The 21,097-nt window shown below is 49.2% G+C and overlaps 1 protein-coding gene across 1 annotated transcript in view; it reads left to right on the top strand.

Annotated features, from left to right (window-relative positions):
* The window catches only part of Phgdh (phosphoglycerate dehydrogenase), a 29,090-nt gene extending 12,756 nt beyond the window's left edge, over window positions 1–16,334 (top strand). The window contains exons 6-12 of the mRNA NM_031620.2: window positions 8,734–8,866; window positions 9,303–9,451; window positions 10,362–10,514; window positions 13,067–13,199; window positions 14,123–14,253; window positions 15,134–15,371; window positions 16,085–16,334. Of these exons, the coding sequence (NP_113808.1) occupies window positions 8,734–8,866; window positions 9,303–9,451; window positions 10,362–10,514; window positions 13,067–13,199; window positions 14,123–14,253; window positions 15,134–15,371; window positions 16,085–16,239 (1,092 nt within the window). The 3' untranslated portion in view covers window positions 16,240–16,334. The remainder of the gene's footprint in view (window positions 1–8,733; window positions 8,867–9,302; window positions 9,452–10,361; window positions 10,515–13,066; window positions 13,200–14,122; window positions 14,254–15,133; window positions 15,372–16,084) is intronic.
* The last annotated feature ends 4,763 nt before the right edge of the window (window positions 16,335–21,097 follow it).

Here is a 21,097-nt window from a genome sequence, read left to right as displayed (position 1 = left end):
GTTTTGACAAACCTCCATTTTTGTGGTGTTATGAGGGCCTCTAAGTTACTCTGTGTCTACTCTCTCCGGTAATTTTTAAACAGAAATGCTTTCTGCCTTCCCTGATTCCCTCACTATCCCAGCAAAGCTGAAAGGGGCTGATGGATGGGCATAGGGTCGCATGCTTATAATCTCAGTATTTGGGAGACTTTGGCAGGTGGTTTATGAGTTCAAACCCAGCCTGGGTTATGTAACAAGATCCTTCCTTTAAAATACATGTCTGTTTGCATGCCCTGATATGGGAAATTACTAGGCAGCTTCATACCTGCCTCAGAAGTCACTTCAACTCTCTCTTTTCCAACTCTGCCTGGATGCTAGATGAGTGTGACCAGTGCTTGTCTGCGATGAGAGCTGAAGTTAGTTGAGTGGATGCCAGTGGACATTCCATATTTAATGCTTTTGTTGAGGGAATTACAGGGATTATGGTCACACAGCACCCGGAAAGCCTTAGTTGAACATATTAAGAAAATCGTTTTGACAATAATCAGATCCTCCCAGGATGAGTTCTGATCTAAAAGCTAAGGCCCGTGCTTATGCAATCCTAAGTACATGAACCGATTCAGCTGAGCATTTCATTGGTGTACATTGGCCTGGGACAGAGAGTAAGGCTCCCAATCACCCCATGGTTCCCGTTGTCCTTGTGGTATCAATACCCAGATTCTCCTAGCTTTTGAACACCGGGAGACCTTGGCAGTTACCGAATCCAGCCAAAGAGCCCCATTTTGTTTCCAGAGTAAAGGTGGTGAGAGGGAAGCCTGCCAGCCACCTGGTGCTACCCTACTGCTTCCCTACCTACAGGCCTGGGCCATGTGGGGCCTTCAGCATCAATGTCAAGAAGTGATAGGTAGTTCTCAGGCGTGTTTGTGTCAGAGAGATGTCTAGAGCCTGTTCATCTCAGTGCTGCTCTCTAGCTTTGAGTATGTCGTACGCAGCATGCTTATAGGATAAAGTTTAACAATGTAGTTTGGGCTAGTCTCAAATTTATAATCCTCCTGCCTCAACCTCCCGAGTCCTGGGATGATAGGAGTCCCAGCCATACATAGCCATGTTTAAAAACTACCAGGGTTCTGAGGGTATTGTTACCTTTACTTGGGGCTACTTTCTGTCACTCCAACTAATCTTGGTTTTGAAACATTCTTTGTGACCTCCTACAACATGGCTTATACTGCCCTCCCCTGCCAAGCCCCTTCGGCGATCTCCCGCTCAGCTGATGACCCTGTGATGCTCTTGGGTTTTAGTGAATGTTATCTTGGGATACAGAGATTCTCCAAGCTCCTCCCGGTGTCCTTGAAGCCAAGGACAATAAGACCACATAGTTGTAAGTATCTAGATTAGGAAACAATGATCACATTAAGAAATACATTACGTTTATGTGTGTGCACAGGAGTGCACGCGTATGGAGGTCAGACACATTGTGAGACTTGGTTCTCTCCTTCCATTGTGTGGTCCAGGATCAAACTCATGTCGTCCTCTTGGTAGTAAGTGCCTTCTGAGCTCTCTTACTAGCTTTATGATTAATTCTTACTAAGCTCATTTTCAAACTAGTCTTGTTCCCTTTAAAAATAATAACGAGTCTGGTGGAACATGGGGATTTACAAGTATCTCTTTACCTTTAGACTTTTTTAATGTGGGAGTTTGGTTGTTTGGTTTGTTTTGGGCTGCTGGGTTTTGAACCCAAAGCCTCACACAAACTGATGAGTCACTAGACCACTGAACTACATCATCAGTCCCTCTTATCGTTTTGTCTTGAGATGGGGTCTGGCCAAGTTACCCAGGATAGCCTGGAGCTTGTAACCCTTTTTCCTTGACTTCTTTTTTTTTTTTTTTTTTTTTTTTTGGTTCTTTTTTCCGGAGCTGGGGACCGAACCCACGGCCTTGTGCTTCCTAGGCCAGCGCTCTAACCACTGAGCTAAGTCCCCAACCCCTTTCCTTGACTTCTAAACGCTCAGATTCCAGACATGTTCCAGGATGCCCAACCTAATGTTTTAACTAAGTAATAAATGATGGTGTCTCCTGAATCAGCCTCCCTGCATGAGCCTCCTCTTAGTAGCACTGCTTTGGCACACAGACTGCGTTCTCTGCATGTGCATAGAATGCACTAACCCAGAGAAGGTTGCAGACCTGTGCAAGACAGTGTTGCATATGGTGTTAAGGTAAAGATGTAACTGGACCTACTATGTTTTTGAACTTGCGTGTGGAATGCTCTGGCATGGATGACTGGTTTTTTATTGGCCATTCCAGCAGTGATAGACATTGAGATTTCAGCAAAGGCCCTTCCCTAATTCCCACAGGAATAAACGGCATCCCCTGGGCCTGTTAGCACTGTTAGAGAGATTAGTGTAAGGTCCAAATAGGAACCCTATCACGAGGGAGGAAAGCCGTTCATGATGACTCAAAGCTCTGCCCTGTCCACCCTCTGATACCCTGTACCAAATACTATTTGTGGATGCCAGAAAGCAAGGAGAGGGAATTAGAATTAGACTATGTGGAGCACGCCTGTCATTCAGGAAACTGAGGGAGGGTCAAGAATTCGAGGTTAGCCCGGGCTGCATACTGAGATCCTGCCTCAAGTATAAAGAATTAAGTCCTTGCCGGCATGGAAAGGCTGGAGTGGCTGACTCGTCATCCTGACAAGAAGTGTAGCTAGACTATATCCCACTGTCTGTGTGGGGCTCAAAAAAGCAACTAGACAGGTTTGGCTTTTGAAACATTTGGAGGGAGTGGGGGGAATCTTTGCAAAACCACGGAATCGTGGCTAATCGTGTTGTGTCTGGTGAAAAAGACAACATGACTTTAGCAGCGTTAGAGGAATGGATTCCACTCTGCTGTTACCTGGGGCTTTTCCTCACTGTGTTGCTAAATAACATTCCATTAGTTATTGACACAACTTGTTCGTGCTGGGATATCCCTTAGGATGTGTGACCAGGTCCAAGCCAGCTTGGAACTGAGCCCTGTGCTTCCTTACCAGTGACCCAAAGGGAGCCCATCAGCATCTCTTGGTTATGTCTTTGTGACCAGGGTTGTGATGAATCTTGACCTCAGCACCTGAGGCCCTGGCTGTCACTGGTCTTTCCTGGCCAGCCTGTTTCCTAAAGTCTGCTGTGTCAGTTGCCATGTTCAGGGGAAACTGAGGCTCACAGCAAGGTCATGGACAGGCTTAAAACACAGACCAGAAGTAAGAGTTCTTACTTCACTCAGGGTGTCCTGGCTTCCGGGGTCACACTGTTTCCACACCTGACCCACATTAAATCCCTAAGCGTCCACCGCTCAGCCAAGAAAATAGCAGGCACTTTTTAGCTTAGGCAACTCTTATCCCAGAAAAAAATTACCATTTTATTTCAAATGTTTACATTTTTTAAATTGTGTGTGCAGATGAGTGTGTACGTGTCATGTGTGTAGAAGTTAGAGGATAGCCTGAGGGAATTGGTTCTGTCTCTCCACCATGTGGGTGCTGGGGTGGTCTGCCTTGGCAGCGAGCAGCCTTAGCCACCAAACCATCTCACCACCCCCGGCACCCAGAATCCTTAACTGCCCCGCAACAGCGACCTTCATCCCAAACCCCAGGTTCAGCCAAGGTGCAGGGGGATAGACACAGGCAGGAGTGAGGAGGGATTGGGGAGAGCTGAGGGTGGAGGAGGGGTTAGGGAGAACTGGGGGAGGACTTTGGGCTTTCACCTAAGCAGTCTTGAGGTGACATCTTGTTAAGTTTGTGTGTAAAATCCATTGAGGTGGCAGAAGGAGTTCTGATGCTCAAAACACAGCTCTGAGGAAGGGGAAAGACATGTTTCGACCAGCTCTGCCTTGGAGCCCCCTTAAACTTCAAGGCCTCATTTCTCCATGTTCTGTTGAGCCAGCAGAGCCCTGGATCTAGAAGGGGAATCTCCCAGCTCTGCCTTCTGTAACACCAGCAAGGTGGCACTGGGACCGTTGAGGAAACTTGTCATAGTTACCTTTCTACTGCTCTGAGGAAGCACCATGCCCCAAAGCAGCTTGACTGGCAGGCATTCCATTTAACAGGCAAGACAGGGCGGGAGCCTGGAAGCAGGACCCCAAGGCAGGAACGGATGCGGAGGCAACACAGACGTGCAGCTTACCGGCTTGCTCATGCTACTTTCTTACACCACCCAGGACCACCTGCCCAGGGGGGTACACCACAGGGAACCGGCCTCTCCCAAAGCAGTCATTAATCAAGACAATATTCCACAGTCTTGCCTAAGACCAATCTTATGAAGGGATTTCTCTCTGTTAAGATCCTCTCTTTCCAAGGCAAATGCTAGCAGCAAACCATTGAACTGAGAACAGGGTCCCCATTGGAGGAGTTAGAGAAAGGATTGAAGGAGCTGAAGGGGCTTGTGACTCCATAAGAACAACATTTCCAACCAACCAGAGCTCCCAGGGACTAAACCACCATTCAAAGAGACCATGGACAGACCCATGGCTCAAGCTGCATATGTAGCAGAGGATGGCCTTGTTGGACGCCAATGGGAGGAGAAGCCCTTGGTCCTGCCAAGGCTGGACTCCCCAGTGTAGGGGAATGTCAGGGCAGGGAGGCAGGGAGGGGGTTGGTTGATGAGGGGAAATACCCTTATAGAAGAAGGGGAAGGGGAATAATAGATGGGAAACTGGGAGAGGGGATAACATTTGAAATGTAAATAAAAATTCCCTCTTTCCAGATGTCTCTGGGTTTGTGTCAAGTTGACCAAAAACAAACAAATCCCCCCCCCCAAAAAACCCCCAAAATCCAGCACGCCCCCTAGCTTCTGTACACTATGACATCTGAGCCTTTTGTGGGCATGTAGGAGCCAGGCAGGCCTGTCACCCTGATGTTATTCTGTCCGCCTTTGTCAGCGCAGTCCCCTAGTGTGAGAACTCCAGCCCAGTTCTGCTCCTCTGTGCCCTGGTTATCACTAGCGAAGCTCAGAAGCCAGGCTTCTCCCAGCTGGATCAATGCCAGGAAAACTCTTCCTCTCTTATCTCTCTGTGAGGAAGAAGCTGAGGCCCTGCTCTCTGGCCTCTCCTTTCCCAGCCCCCTCCCTCCAACCCCAGGTACCTGCTGACACAGCAGGGACAGTGGGCCTGGCTGTCAGCCCGGATCTCTGCCTTGGTTGCCAAGAGTGGAACAGACCACCGGGAGCTCCTCAGTCACACATGGCTTTGTGATCTCTGGTGTTCTTTTCCACTCCTCGCTGCATATGAGAAGGCAAATACATCTGAATTAGAATGAACAGGGCCTTTGTTCTCGTCAGCGTTGGCAGCAGCAGACAAAGACAAATTGTGAGGATGAGGCCAAGGATTCTATCTCTCCCCAGTGAGCATTTCCTTCTCAGTACAGAAATGAGCAGGCTCCATCAGAGAATGGTAACGTCTGAATAGGCCCTCCAAACCCACAAGCCCTTCGTGCTCTGTGCTGGGGTCCTTACGGGGCCACAAGAGGCAGTGCCCTTTTCTCTAGACTTCACTGGTGGCTGGGATGGGGGCAGGGAGCTCCTTGACTTTATTTATGAACAAGGCTAATGATGTAAAATGCGGCCCCAAAGTATTAACTCATTCATAACCATTAGCATTCTTTCTTCCCTAGAAACTCTATGTGTAAAAAGAAGTCTTTGTGTTATTGTAAATGAGGATTTATAGTCCCTAATTTTAAGTGATTCTCACACCATATAGTAGAGGACGACAAGTGTTGAAGTTCTATCCAGGTTCTGCCTCCCAGAAATAAGACTCAGACTCAAATTATATTTGCAAATACCTTGACCATATAGCTAGGCTCTGCTCTGAAAGCCCACCTCTATTTCTTGCCTAAGTCATAGGCCATGGCTTTTAATTGACAGGTGAAGCATCCATACACTATGCAAGATAATCTCTACATAGATGCACAGGAAGGGGATGGGACCACTCCTCTGCAAGGGTAGTGACTGCTTGAGGATGAGGCCCTGTTCTTACTTACGCCTGAGACCACTGTTAACATCCTTAAAGGGTTAAGGGGAGTTTGTTTCTCTTGGAATATATTTACGTTAGTGAATGCTAGAGCAGTGGGTGGTAGAGGTCATCTCATAGCTCTTTGTGTCAGGGTCCTCATGCATCTAGAGTAGCCTGACTCCTGACTCCAGCCACATCCCTTGGTTGCAGTGGGCAATTCCTGCCCTAATGGACTATACCCTTCCTTTCCAAGGACATCAAGGCCTTTGTGACTTATGGTTCCTGTACTCCTTTCTCCACAGTTAGAACCCATAACAAAAGCTGAGCTTGGTAGGGAGGCCTCCTGGGTAGATCAGGCAATGGTGCTTAGGTCTTTGTTATTATAAACTCCACCTGCTTGCCTTCTGCATCTGCCTGGCTGCTTGTTGGGGATCATGTAACTGAGGTCAAGTCTCTTCCTGAGGATTCTTCCTTGAGATTGTCTCCAATGCTGGGTTTCATCTCATCCCACTTTGTTCTTGTAAGGGGCGTGTGTGTGTGTGTGTGTGTGTGTGTGTGTGTGTGTGTGTGTGTGTGTGTGAGAGAGAGAGAGAGAGAGAGAATGTGTGTATGTGTGTGTGTATGAGTATGTGTGTGTATGAGTATCTGTGTGTGAGAGAGTATGAGTGTGTTTGTGTGTGTGTGAGTGTGTGTGTTTGCATGTGTGAGAGTGTGAGTGTGTGTGTGTGAGTGTGTGTGTGTGTGTGTGAGAAAGAGAATGTGTGTATGTGTGTGTTTGTGAGTGTATGTGTGTGTGAGAGTGAGTATGTGTGTTTGTGAGTGAGTGTGTGCGTGAGAGAATGTGAGTGTGTGAGTGAGTGACTGTGTGTGTGAGAGAATGTGAGTGTGTGAGTGAGTGTGTGTTTGTGTGTGTGAGTGAGTGTGTGTGTGTTTGTGTGTGTGAGAGAATGTGAGTGTGAGAGTGAGTGTGTGTGTGTTTGTGTGTGAGTGTGTGTGGGTGTATGTGTGTGAGAGTGAGTGTGTGTGTTTGTGTGTGTGTGAGTGTATGTGTGTGTGAGAGTGAGTATGTGTGTTTGTGAGTGAGTGTGTGCGTTTGTGTGTGTGAGTGAGTGAGTGTGTGTGTTTGTGTGCGTGAGAGAATGTGAGTGTGTGAGTAAGTGAGTGTGTTTGTGTGCATGAGAGAGAGAATGTGTTTGTGTGAGTGAGTGTGTGTGTTTGTGTGTGTGTGAGTGTATGTGTGTGTGAGAGTGAGTATGTGTGTTTGTGAGTGAGTGTGTGCGTTTGTGTGTGTGAGTGAGTGTGTGTGTTTGTGTGCGTGAGAGAATGTGAGTGTGTGAGTGAGTGTGTGTGTTTGTGTGCATGAGAGAATGTGAGTGTGTGTGTGTGAGTGTGTGTGTGTTTGTGTGCGTGAGAGAATGTGAGTGTGTGAGTGAGTGAGTGTGTTTGTGTGCGTGAGAGAGAATGTGAGTGTGTGAGTGAGTGTGTGTGTTTGTGTGCATGAGAGAATGTGAGTGTGTGTGTTTGTGTGTGAGTGTGTGTTTGTGTGCGTGAGAGAATGTGAGTGTGTGAGTGAGTGTGTATGTGTGTGTGCGCGCGTGCGTGCATCATGGATTCTCCATCCCCTCTTGGCTGAGTCGAGAGGAGACAATTGTCCCTGTTGGACAATGCTGCCCTCTCCCGTGATTGCCCCCATGCTGACCTGCCCGGTTCTTATTCCATCTTTCTGCCCTCCAGGAAGGAGCACAGGCACTAGAAGAGCAGGCCGTGAGGCCAGAGTATGAAGTATTAACCACTGCCTCTCCCCCACCCTACCTCACCCCCACTAGTCTAGGGAAGTAATACCTAACCCACGGGGTATGAGTTAGATGAAAGCCTCACAGCCAGGCCTGGTAGCACAGGTGTGTAATCCTAGTACTTCAAAGGCTGAGGCAGGAGGATTTCAACGGTAAGGCAAGCCTCGGCTTTAAGACAAAAAGTAACAACAAAGCACCAGGCAGGGTAAATGTTACATTTACATAGAATTGCTGTTCTCTGCTTGCCTTAGTCAGCTGTGAGCATCTGCACTTTGCCCCGCCCACTCCCCATTTTTCACCTCTGACAGGTGATGACACTGAACCAGTTTCATGAGACTGACATGCCACATTAAAAAATTTGCCCTTGGTCACTGGAACTTCAGTATGAGTTGAGAGACTTTAAGCTCTGCATATTGTGTAATCTAGGTTATTTTAAAACCAGGGACATTTTAAGCCTCACTAAACCAAATCCAGAGAGAGGGCTCTTCCACCTGGTGACGCCAGCCCTACCTAGTATCGCACCCTTCTTTCTAATGGCACATCTTGGTTTCCCTTCTGATCCCACAGATGCTATCCTCTCTCAAGTCTGTCCTGGGCTTTAAAGCGTCATTTACCAGCCTGTCTTCTGCTTCCTGGAGTATCATGTTCCCCATGGGAGTGCTCTCTCTCACCAGTGCTCCTGTCTCAGGGATTCCAAGATCCACTTGGTCCAGCCACACCTGAGCTGTTCCTGTATCTGCTTGAGGCTTTGGAGCTTAGTGACAGGCAGCCTTCCCTTTGCTCTGGCTGTGCTCCCTCCTGGTTCTGCAAGCCTCCTTCCACTGACCTACAGCCGTCAGGAGAGTAGCCCCAAGCACACTGTATTGTTCTGAGAAGTACACTAGGGGAATTCAGTTAGGCTTAGAGTGGCATCAGTTACTAATGGTGCAGTTACTGATAATAATGAAGTTAGTATTAAGATGCCTCTCCCTTCTCTTCTGACCAGACTGTAGGCTATGACCCCATCATTTCTCCAGAAGTCGCTGCCTCCTTTGGTGTTCAGCAGCTGCCGCTAGAGGAGATCTGGCCTCTCTGTGATTTCATCACTGTCCATACCCCGCTCCTGCCCTCCACTACAGGTAGGCTCTCAGTATGAGTTTTCTCCAGACACCATCAAGCAAGTGTAGGGAGTGAGCTGCCTGGGGCCTGCTGAGCGTGGTGACACTTTGTCACAAGTCCTTGCTCAAATGGAGGAGGGGTAAGCTCACCGAAAAAGCACAAGTATCTAAATAAAATAATACAACTGGCATCTCGGGTAGAGGCTTCATGGAACACTGCAGGGCATTTGATTCTTGGACCCACTCAAAGCACCATCATCTTTGAAACTTCTTGAATCTAACCCACATCCAGTACAAGGTCTGTTCTCCCAGAACATCTAGGAAGACAGAAGAGAAAATAAGGTAGCTGCTATCCAGCAGAAAGAGGCCTCTGGGGAGATGTGAATTAACTGGGGTCCTGTGCTAAGTGAGGGGGTCAGGAGCCACTATAATAGGCAATGTCTCCTCTTGCTTCCAGGCTTGCTCAATGACAGCACCTTTGCCCAGTGCAAGAAAGGCGTGCGGGTGGTGAACTGTGCTCGAGGAGGCATTGTGGATGAAGGTGCCCTGCTCCGTGCCCTGCAGTCTGGTCAGTGTGCTGGTGCTGCACTGGATGTGTTTACAGAAGTAAGTGCTTGCAGCTTTTGTGTCAGGTCAGAGGGGAAAAGTGAGGAGCAGAGAGGCCTCAGTAAGAAAGTACGCCATCTTGAAGGACAGGAGCTCATTGTCTCTGGCACGGAGAAAGCTGTGCTCAAAGAACACACCTGTAGTTTTGAAGAGGCCTTTCTACTGTGCTGTCTTCTGCAAAACTAGCGTCCTAAATAGTTCCCCTTCATGGTTAAACCATTAAATAGTACCCATTCCTGGTCAGGCAGTTGCTATATTGATATCTTGGAGAGGACAGAGGACTAGACTAGGAGCTTCAGACATGGAAACAGGGAGTTAGTATGTCTCTCCTGATACTTGACTTAAGTCAGCCAAACGGCCAAGGAGATGGCCTGCCTGCTACCCATTAGCATCCCTCTTTTCCTCTTCCCTTCCCAGGGAGGCTCAGAAGCCCAGGAATGATGACAGTATTCTCCCAAAGTCCCCAGAGTATACTCTTCTCCCAACATGTTCAAAGGTTCAGCCTCAGCATACAGAGTGCTGAGTGTACACTTCCACCAGGCCTGTTGGCCCCCCCTCCTCAGAGGTGTTATCTTAGCATCCTGGTTCCTTGGTATGGCCCCAGGGGAAAGAGCATGGACCTTGGCTTGAATGTGGGATCTAGTAATGAGGCCATGGCAAGTCACTGGCACAACACGATATTCCCAGCCAAGGGTGCACAGTGTTTTGGTTTGTGTTTCTGGTTCTCTCTCTGTGTCACAAGCTCCACTGTGTAGGACCGTCTTCCTAATAATGCAGCAGCATCTTCTGCTGTCAATATCTTTGCACTGTCTTCTGGGAGCCACATGGTTGCAATTCTCAAAGTTCAGTGGGAGCAACAGCAGAAGGTATAACCAGTTCAAAACCAACTTAGAGATATCTCTCTGGGCAGGAGCCACCACGGGACCGGGCCTTAGTGGACCACGAGAACGTCATCAGCTGTCCCCACCTGGGCGCCAGCACCAAGGAGGCCCAGAGCCGCTGTGGGGAGGAAATCGCAGTCCAGTTTGTGGACATGGTGAAGGGGAAATCTCTAACAGGGGTTGTAAGTATGTCGACATGAGACTGGGGCCTGGAATCTGGATAGAGAGAAAAGACACAGACACAGCAGCTAGGGGTGGACAGGCTCAGCCCTGGGAACTGAAGAGTTGGAACCTATACTTGTGTTGGCCCTTGGGAGAGGTGGACAGAGCAGCCTTTCTGTAGTCTTGATAGCTAAGACCTTGGAGCTGGGAGTCAGGTTCCGAGCTGTTATATTGTAGACTTGCTGCAGACATTGTGACCCTTCCCAGGCTCAGCCACCAGAGAAAAAGGCTCCTTTGTTGTCCACATGCCTTGGGAATGGGGAGGTGTTGCTAGGGTGACGGAGCAAGGCCCAGTGTGTGTGTGTGTGTGTGTGTGTGAGAGAGAGAGAGAGAGAGAGAGAGAGAGAGAGAGAGAGAGAGAGAGAGGGAGAGAGAGAGAGGGGGAGAGGGAAGGAGAGAGGGAGAGAGAGAGAAAGAGTGTGGGGGAAGCGGGTGTGTACTGGGCATTCTTAGCATCGTGTTCTCAGTCAGGTTTCACTCAGCCCTCCATTTAGACAGCTCAGTTCTCTGTCTCAAGACAGGATGCCATTTGGTCTGTGATTAGGGGCCTCCTTGAGGGCGGGCCAGTTGTGGTATGAGAGCCTGTGGTGACTGGATGGCATGCCCATCCTCTTTCTCCTCCACACACTGTTGGTTCCTTGAGACCAGAGCACAGTTTCCTGTTCATCTGGCTTCCCAGTGAGTTTGTGAGCAGGCCACCTTGACTGGGCTCCTGACTGAGTTGTCCAACCAGAGATTGGACGTCTGAATGAAGTCTGCCTCGGCTGATGATGTCCTGCTAATGAATGCTCCCCCTCCCCGCCCCCCATTTTGGGCAACCTGATAGAGCTTGACTCTTCTTCCCAGGGAGAGCTTTTTCAAAGGCAGGCTTCTATGTTCTCCCTGGGAACCCTTCGAGTTAGTTACCTGCCCTGAGGTGGTGGTGAGATCCCATGACTTTCTGACAGGAACTTCTTCACGAAAGCTCCATGGAGTACAAAGACAGAGTGTTACCATCTTACGTAAAATACGAACTCTCTTAGTCACAATAAAAATCAAACAATCCACCCCACCCTGCTGATAGCCTTTGGAAAGAGATGATTTCTATTACAAGAGGACATCTCTCAGTTATTCCTGCATCTTCGTCAGTTCTCCGACCATAGCATAGATGAGCATTGGACCAGGCTGGTGTCCAGAGGCACCTGACTCTGCCCTGGCATCTTCCTATTTATTTTCCAGACCACTGCACATCCTTTTACTTCACAGACATACAGTCAGAGAGCACATCCCCAGGCTGGGCTCTGTAGGCCCTACCCACTGGACAAAAGCGAGCCGTGCTGGTTTCTAAGCTAAGCACATCTGCACTGTCTGAGTCCGCCCCACCGTCCTTTGCCTCCTGTAGCTTTTTAAAGTAGCTCGTCTGGTGATAACTTAAAACAAGACTAGAAGTTTTGTTTTTCTCTCATCTCATAGCCACTTATTTGATTTTCTTCCTCAGGCCCCAGTTCTTGTTTGTTGCCTGTGGGGTGGGGATTTGGCTTGTGTTTAGAGACAGGGTTTACTCTGTATCTACAGCTGGCCTGGGACACAGAGAGAACCTCCCACCTTGTTCTCCTTACTGCTCAAGATCACATGACTGAGCCATCATACCCAGATTTAGAACCTGGGTTCCTAATTAGATCCTTCTTGGATGGATTCTTTCTATACAGCCTCAAAGAAATTGTTAACACCTGACTGGGAGCCCTAGAGCATCTGCAACCACAAAAAAGGAGTAGGAATTCTACCTCGGAACAAGGAAGCTCTGTTATTAGGGGTCCCTGGGAGGGGAGAGAGGTGTATGCCCTGAGACTCTACTAGGAATGCCCAGGGCCATTCTACTTGCCCTGGATGCTCAATTCCCAAGCATGCCTCAACATACTTGGCATTGGTGGATGTTTGAAGCATAATATAGTATAATCAGAGCTGCCTGGATATGTTTATAAGTCACGGTAACCGTGCGTAGTGTTCAGTGTTCACTTAAAGTCATCGAAATAGAAAATAAAATGATTCAGATGTGGTGGCTCCCTCTTCTAACCCTAGCACTGGGGAGTTAGGTAAGGCTGGAGTTTCACCAGGCCAGACTGTGGAGTGAGACCCTGTCTCAAAGCAGAAGCAGAAAAAGGCAAATTATATCAGCATCCCCAAGAAGCGCCCCCTGCCTCCCTACCACTACTGAGCTGTCCAGACGGCTCTCCATCACACAAGAAGCCAATCTCCCACAGAGTACCAGTACCTGTGCTGCTCAATGAAGGAGGCAAGGCTTCTTACCCCTGTTCTCGCCGTGTAGCGTAGTTGAAGCTTTCTGTGTCCCCTTGGGCTCTGCAGTTCTTCTCACCTACAGGGACAAGTCTCTGCTCCCTGTTTGATGGTTGGTGGACATGTCATCCACCACCTTAGTTGCCTCCCTATGCCAAGCTGACTCTTGGCCACACAACATTGATTCAGTTGTTCATTCGAGCAGGTGTGCCCTAATTTACTTCCCCTCTTTCTGCAGGTAAACGCCCAGGCTCTTACCAGTGCCTTCTCTCCACACACCAAGCCTTGGATTGGTCTGGCAGAAGCATTGGGCACACTGATGCACGCCTGGGCTGGCTCCCCTAAAGGGACCATCCAGGTGGTGACACAAGGTGAGCCTAGTTCTGACCAGGACCAACGCATGAGTTAGGGGCACTACCAGGGTACATGGACTTATCTCTGCTGGGTGTGTCCAATGCTCATTGCAGATCTAGTGGCAGATTCAGGGGACTTGGACCCTACTCTGGGTGTAACTCACCCACTATGGTGTAAGTGGGATATAAATTCCCTGGGAAAACTTATTTGTCACATTTATACAATGCTTTAGGATACACGTGTTTCCCATAGAAGACATTGGAATCTGTAAAGAGAATCTAAACTAGCTAGCAAAATTATTTGGATCTGATTCTGACCTGTAATTGCATTCAACTCTGCTTTCTTGGTAGTGGGTCCACCATTCAGCAGATGGGTTGGGTGGTCCCTTCACCCTGTACAAGGCTATCTCCCCCCACCACCTATTTGGCACCTGACACTTGGGGAGAAAATGTCAAGTTGGGCAGGACAGGTAAACCCCAAACCCTGGGACAGGCAGAGCCAGGAGGTGCCATGTCCACTGGCCTGAGGACCCAGACCCTAAGGAAGCATGCCAGGGGGCTGTGGGCACGTAGTTACTTCAGTGGCACCTCTCTGAGTGCTTGCAAGGATCTTGAGTTCCGGCCACTCGGCATCACACAGTTTTCCAAGTATCTTCTGGGAAGACAGGCAGGCCATAGTGGTCAGTTGAGTTGGTCTGCGTTTTGGAGTGGAGTTTCTCCAAATGGTTAAAGCTCCCTCAGTTTCTGGGCTTGGACCCAGATCTGTCCCAGCTGGCTTTCAGTAATGGGAAGCAGTCACAGTGACCAGTCTGGCATGCAGTGAGGGTTCCCAAGGCAACAAGGGCATTGTAGCTGAGAGTGAAGTGCCTGTGATGCCCTGCCCCCTCCTGTGGTACCTAGTGAACAGTCATCTTCAGGGCAGCTCTTCTCTGTGCCTCCAGGAACATCTCTGAAGAATGCTGGGACCTGCCTGAGCCCTGCGGTCATTGTCGGCCTTCTGAGAGAAGCATCAAAACAGGCAGATGTGAACTTGGTGAACGCTAAGCTACTGGTGAAAGAGGCTGGCCTCAATGTGCGTGTGCCCCCTCTTTATTTACTCTGAGCACAGCTCTCCTGTCCCCCTTTTCTTTAATTTTTTTTTAAAGACATTCTCTTAGAACCCAGGTTGTCCTTGAACTCCTGATCCTCCTGCTACTAAGTCCCCAATGCCTCACTCCACCCCACATCTTAGAAGCCTGTTCAATTTCACTCCGGCTTGCTTCTCGCCGTCCACCCTGCCTACTGGTGACGGCTAGCCTTAATTCCTTCATCTCTAAAGGGGAAGAGCCTATGTCTGAGCATTTCAGGGTGAGCTCATACTCAAGAAATACTGAGTGTATAGTGCCAAAATGTTCTGAAATGAGGGGGCGGGGCTGCATTTCACAACTGAGGAAAAACGGCTGAGCAGGGCTGCATCTGTGTGGAGCTAGGAGATGCTTCTAAACCCTGGGTTAGCTCCTCTACCACCTCAGCTTCCTGTCAGGGGCTTCCTCTCATTCCCCTTTTGGATCAAAGTCTAGGTCTCGGGCAGTTGAAACTGGCTGAAGCTGTAAGAACAGAGTTCTCCCACTACAACCCCACTTCCCTCCTTTCCTGCACCCTAGTCAGGCCACTGAGTAAGAAGCTAGAGCAGAAGGGGCCAGGCTGCTTAGCTACCCAGTGCCTGGTCCTTGTCCGACTTGCTCCTCACTTCTTACCCTTCCTGGCCAGCCAAGCAGACCCCTGGCCCTCCCTTTATGGGCCATGTTGACTGTCTAGAAAAGCTAATGTCCAGGAGCATAATGTTCATGCCATTTGTCCCTAGCCCCACTGAACTGGTGGGCCAGGCTAGACCACGCACACGCACACGCACACGCACACGGGTGATGAGGCTGAGGGGAGAGAGTCCGACTGTATCTGTCGTTTCTCTGCAGGTCACCACCTCCCACAGTCCTGGTGTCCCAGGAGAGCAGGGCATCGGGGAATGCCTCCTGACTGTGGCCTTGGCAGGTGCCCCCTACCAAGCTGTGGGCTTGGTCCAGGGCACCACACCAATGTTGCAGATGCTCAACGGAGCTGTCTTCAGGCCAGAGGTGCCTCTACGCAGGGGCCAGCCCCTGCTCCTGTTCCGGGCTCAGCCCTCCGACCCTGTCATGCTGCCCACTATGATCGGTGAGAGGCTGGCCAGGGAATTGAGGTGGTCTTCCCTGGAATTGGACGGTAGAGAGATGCTTCCTTTGGACCTTTTTCTGCCTGGGATATTTCTATATGTTCCTCACAGAAGGTCTTTCTGAACTGTTCCTACAACATTAGGAACTGAGGCGGGGAAAGTGGCTTATCTGAGATCACAGCTGTATAGACGGAGGTGGGCAGAGTGCCCACTATCCCAGCCATGGAACAAGTTTGCTATGTTCCCATACACTATATCCCGGGAGATTCCTAAATGGACTGGCTTTCCATAGGTCCTAGTGGCCAGCTTAGCCACAGGAAAGTGTGTCAGAGCACCTCTTCTGTGGTGTGGCCCCAGTCTCCTGGGACCTAAGCTGCTGGGGGTTCTGGGTCTTGGTGGAGGGTGTGTCCCCAGACTTTGGGAGGTGGGGGGAGTGGTCTTATCTCACCATCTTTGACAGCTGCCCAGAGAGAAGTTCTCGGCTTTTCTTGCTTTCTTCCCTCTGACTTTCCTAATGCTTAGGTGGTGCTGAGAAGAGTCTGTGTAGAGGAAAGTCACCTGTCTTGCCATTTAAGCTCCTGCCCCCTCCCCCTCTCCTCTCTCCCTCCCCCATGCAGCTTTGGTCGCGGAAACCTGACTTCTCCGTGTTCTGGACCCTGCCCTCTCACCCCTTCACTCAAGCGCCATGCTAACCAAGGCTTTCCTTTCCTCCCAGGCCTACTGGCAGAGGCGGGGGTACAGCTGCTGTCCTACCAGACCTCCAAGGTGTCTGACGGAGACACTTGGCACGTCATGGGCCTCTCCTCCCTACTGCCCAGCCTGGACGCATGGAAGCAGCATGTTTCTGAGGCTTTCCAGTTCTGCTTCTGACCCAGGGGCTCAGCGGTCCCAGCCCCTCAGGCTCTTCTGAGGAAACCCGCTCACTGTGACCTGAACTAATATCTAGTAAAGAATCTAACTCCACATGGGTGTCTGTACGGTCATTATCCCAAAAAGCCAGCAGAGGGCGCCCACAGGCTGCCTCAAGGGTTTGGCATCTGACCATCAGGGTATGTAAAGGAAGGTTGGGGTTTGCATAGTACCTCAGCATGTGGGCGCCCTGAAGATAGCTCCTCCCTTCCGTTCTGAGGTTATCTAGAGGAGTTTTCACAGGAACATAGCTTGTATTTCAGAGCTCTCTCATGTTAGGAGTGCACATTAAAGAGTAAAACCCAGCACAGTGCAGGCCGGGCCCTGGCTGGTGCTTTTCTTTCAGAGACTTCCAAGTGTGTCTTCCGGTACCAGAAGTCTCCTGGGTGTGGCTAAACACACAGGTCGTATGCTGCAGCAGTGTAGACGTTCTGGGTCGGGGAGAAAGCAATTTGAGCAGATGATGTTGATGTCTAGGAAGTCACTTTAGTCAGACTTTGCAAGGTGAAGATCAGTGTGGCCTTCAGCTACGCCTGCAAGCTTAGCAGGAGTTGGCCGGTGTTTTACAGGACCTTCTCAGACGGTGGCAGAATGAACTCCATATGAATAGCCATCTGTTGAGAGCTCCTAGCCCCAGTAGTGGGGAAGACTTCACTCCCAGCCTGCCTGCTGGCGCTAGGCCTGCTCCTGTCTCAGTCCAGCTGATTCTGACCTTGCTGTAGCAGACCTTGAAAGCAATGGGCCTAGAAGCAGAGGGGGTGAACTGGAACACAGTGGTGTGACCTTGAGCTCTGCTGGTTCTTATACGAGGGATTATTGTTGAAAATACTTACTCTTGACTGTGGGCTTCTACCCCTCCTTGGAGTAGTTCCCAGATAAAAGACACACGACTTTTATTATTTACAATAAGCCTATGTCAGCACTAGAGCGGGACGGATATCTACCCTCTATGCTATTAGAATCTACTTTCCTATCGATAACTGCAAGGTATAACTATGTTTCATCTGGGCTGCTCCTAACTCCAATTGGCCAGCCTTCATGGCCTTGCTTTCTTGACTTTCAACCCATGGTGTCTTCCCACTGTCCACCTTTTCCCTTCTCTCCTCGTGGTCCCCCCTGGTGCCAAGCCAGGGAACCCAGCTATCTCTTTTCTGCCCAGCTATTGGCTGTAGAGATCTTTATTAACCAATCAGGAATAACTTGGGAGCAAGGTTATACCTTGGTGCATCGAGGTGCAGCAGTGAGACCTCAGTCAATACGAGAGAGGGTGGGTGATGTGTGTGCACATTGGCTTCTCAGAACATGCAGGCAGCCCTCTGCACACTCCAGTGAGGTCCAGTCTCTGCTGGGGATCCTAATGACCGACCACCCGTTCTCATATGAGAAAGAATAAGCTATGCTCATGTGACCTCTACTGAGGTCACACCCATAGCTGGAAAACAGGCCAGGGTGGGTGATGTGTGATCTTAAACATCCAGGTAAAAATGGCTTCCATTTCCTCACAAAGCACAGTGCATGCTAAGGTGTTGGGACAAATCCAAAAGCCCCACTGGGCTGACTTGGAAATACTTTCATAGATGAGAGCCACGTGGGAAAATATAGGGGCATTTCTTTATAGTAGTGGCCCTAGGCCAGTCATGTAACATCCCCACAAACTAAAAAGGCAGAATTAACCACCACCATCTCCAATCAGAAGATATTAAACCTCAGGTATCACTCATTCTAAGGAATGCTCTCCAGTTAGCCGCACTTGATCAAGAATTACTTGCTTTCGAAGAATTCAAAGTGGGCACCTCCTACACCTGACAAGGTCCATACTCAATGTGAAGAGGGTCCTGAGAAAGGCAGGAATGGGGACAGTGCTGATTCAATAATGACTCAGAGTCAGCAGTAGATCCAAGCTGCTAGCTAGTTCAGGTGGTCTGTCTATTCCCTGGAAATTCTCAGTATTCTTTGTTCAACTTCAGCTTAAGTTTAATAACCAGAGAGAGGCTGAACATTGTCTTTTATTTACTGACGCTCCATCAGCAAGGCTTTGATCAGTGATTTACATAACTGTGAGTCCCGGATCAATAGTCCTGGCCCGTTTCCTCAGAGCAGAATGAGCACAAAGGAATGCACATTTCCTCAGGTTTACGCAGCCTGTTCTGGCACAGCTCTTGCAGTTCTCTGTTACAGCAGACAGCAGTCTTTAGTAACTGCTTCCATGTAAAAATGACCAACTCCTAACTAGAATCAAAATGATTCCTTAGAGAGTTTTGAATTTATGTAAGTAAAACAGTAAAGCAGTTTAGCTCTCTCTAATAACTTTCCTGGCATTGTTATCTCCAATGCCTCAATCAGTTAGAAAAACAAATAAAACGTTCTCTATGGTTCTACATCTTTTAATTCTTTAATCTTCATTTCCTTATCCTAGCAATTCCATAACCTCATGTACTCTCCTTCTAATACTATTGATTCCTAAACTGTATAGGAATTCCTACTTTCTCTATCCATACCTTTCCTCCTGAGATCGCTCTGTCTATCCTTGATGTCTCCAAGTTCATCCTGGCAAATCAGTGAAGCAGTCATTGAGCCAGCCTGTGTCTCCTCACAATTCCAAAATCAAGGCCAAGTCTGGCAATGAACTACATTTACAAAGGACCCTGTAGGCTTTCTTGGCCCTTGTGGTTATGCTGTCTAGATCCTTTCCCATGCCCTAAAGGCCAAGTGGACAGCCTGTTCCTCGTCCTCCACAGCCTCATGACCATCTCCATTCCTTGTTCCTGAAAACTGCATCTGTTTCATTTACTATGGCGTGATTAACTCTGAGTAATGGGGGATGTTCCCCAGAAAGAAAGATTCAAAGTAGAGTAGTAGAGATGACATCAACTTTGGAGCAACACCAACCACCAGCACATGTGGGGGTTATGGGATCAACGCCCTGGTGATGCCCCGGGGACAGGAACTGTGTCACATACCTCTCCTTATGTGGCCACGATGGACCCAGTAACAGCAGTCTTGTGGGTGTGCTAACCATGCTATAAAGACTCTCCTGGACCTACGGAAGAAGTAATTTGAGCAGAGGATGCTAGTGTCTGGGGAATTACTTTGGGTAGATTTTGTGAGGTGAGAAAGGTGTTTGCCCCCAGTCAGTGCCATTTGTGATATTCTACCTTGTGGCATCCATTCCCTTTAACTTTTAGAGTGACTTTTCGCTCTCAAGTATATTGACTGTGAGTCAGGGCAAGTGTTGGAATGGCTTTATAGAACTAGCTTCAAATGCTAACTCCTAGACAGTGTGAATGCAGAGTATCCCAGAGTGGCCAAAGGAAGACCTCCTCGGGCCTTATAAAGGCTGATGAGGAAAACAGCAAGAGATCTGTGTGTGTGTGTGTGTGTGTGTGTGTGTGTGTGTGTGTGTGTGTGTGTGTGATGTGGGGACAGTTGATGTGTGGCGTGTTCTACTTGTAAGCTGAGGTTGGTCCTTTGGTTGCTGTGGTGACAGCAGTCATTCATTTAAATAGCACCTTGACAAGGTTTTAAAATGCATTTTATTGAGGGATAGAGCACATGCATGCTAAAGTGCACAGGTGGCTTCTTGGGGACAGGTGGCTGAACTTTGATTTCGTATAGTATAAATAGTGACCCCAAGTTTGGTAACAAAAGGACACTTGCAGGAACTGGTTCTCTCCTACCACGTAGGTCCCAGGGACGGAACTCAGGTTGTCAAGATTAGTAGCAGGTGCCTTAGCTCACTGAGCCATCTTCCCAGCCCCACAGCGTTATTTTGAGATCACCCCTAGTTGTATCCATATGACTCCTGGTAGAGGAAGGCCAGGGTCCAACAATGGGACACAAGGAAAGGGAGGTCCTTTCAAGACCCTGCAGAGAGCTCTTAATGGGTTCTGTGTCCCTGTCTTGAACCAGGGGGACATTGGCTTCTCCTCCATGCAGCTACACCACTGCAGTGACCTAAGAAGGGAGCATGGTCCTGCAAGAGATTCTGGAAAGATCAACAACGGCCTTGTGTGCGTGCTGGTGCTCAGCCTGGGCCTTGCCGGGTTTACTGGTGGTGGTGTGATATGGCCGTCACCTCGTTTCATGTGTGTCTCTGGGGTTCCTCAGCTACCTGGCTTCCCTGAAGGTTCAACAGAGCCTCTCCCCAAAGCTTTTCCTAGAAGACAATGAAGGACTAGAACCCCTCATCCTTCCTATCCCTCCCCTGCCCTCTTTCCTCCCCTTGTCCTGTGCTCAATGGACACGATCCTAGCCCACTGCTGTTTTATGAGGGTCCCAGAAAAGCTGTGTTCTCTCTCCCTGAAGTAGAGAGTAATCCACTTCTGCCTCATCCTTTTGGGTTTGTGGCTGGTAGTTATCGTTTGTGTTTTTTGAGGCAGTTTCCCTTTATAGTCTTGGTTGTCCTGGAACTTGTTCTGTAGACCAGACTGGCCACAAATGCACGGGCACCCATCTGCTTGGCTCTGCCTCCCAAGTGCCAGGATTAAAGGTGTGCAAGTGCCACCACCACCGCCTTTTATTGTGGTAAGGTCTCCTTGCCTAACCCAGGCTGGCCTTGAACTCAGCCCTGCCTCAGCTCCCCAGTGCCGAGATCAGTTGTGCATGGTCGTGTCTGGCCAACCTTATGGATTTTACTTTACATTTAGTCTAGGTAACACTGGCCACCTATGTCAAGGGGGCGTTGATCTTCTAAGCCCCTGCTGGCCCTGCCCGGATACGGTTTCTGTAGGACAGAGAAGTAAGCAGTGGGGTGCTCTGTGTCACTGTCATCATTCGCCTTGTATCTGCCACATCGCTTGGCAGAACTGGTCGGAACTGT

This window comes from Rattus norvegicus, chromosome 2, assembly GCF_021556685.1.
Source record: "Rattus norvegicus strain SHRSP/BbbUtx chromosome 2, alternate assembly SHRSP_T2T, whole genome shotgun sequence".
In the NCBI taxonomy this organism is placed as follows: domain Eukaryota; kingdom Metazoa; phylum Chordata; class Mammalia; order Rodentia; family Muridae; genus Rattus; species Rattus norvegicus.
This window is presented reverse-complemented; position numbering and strand designations above follow the sequence as displayed.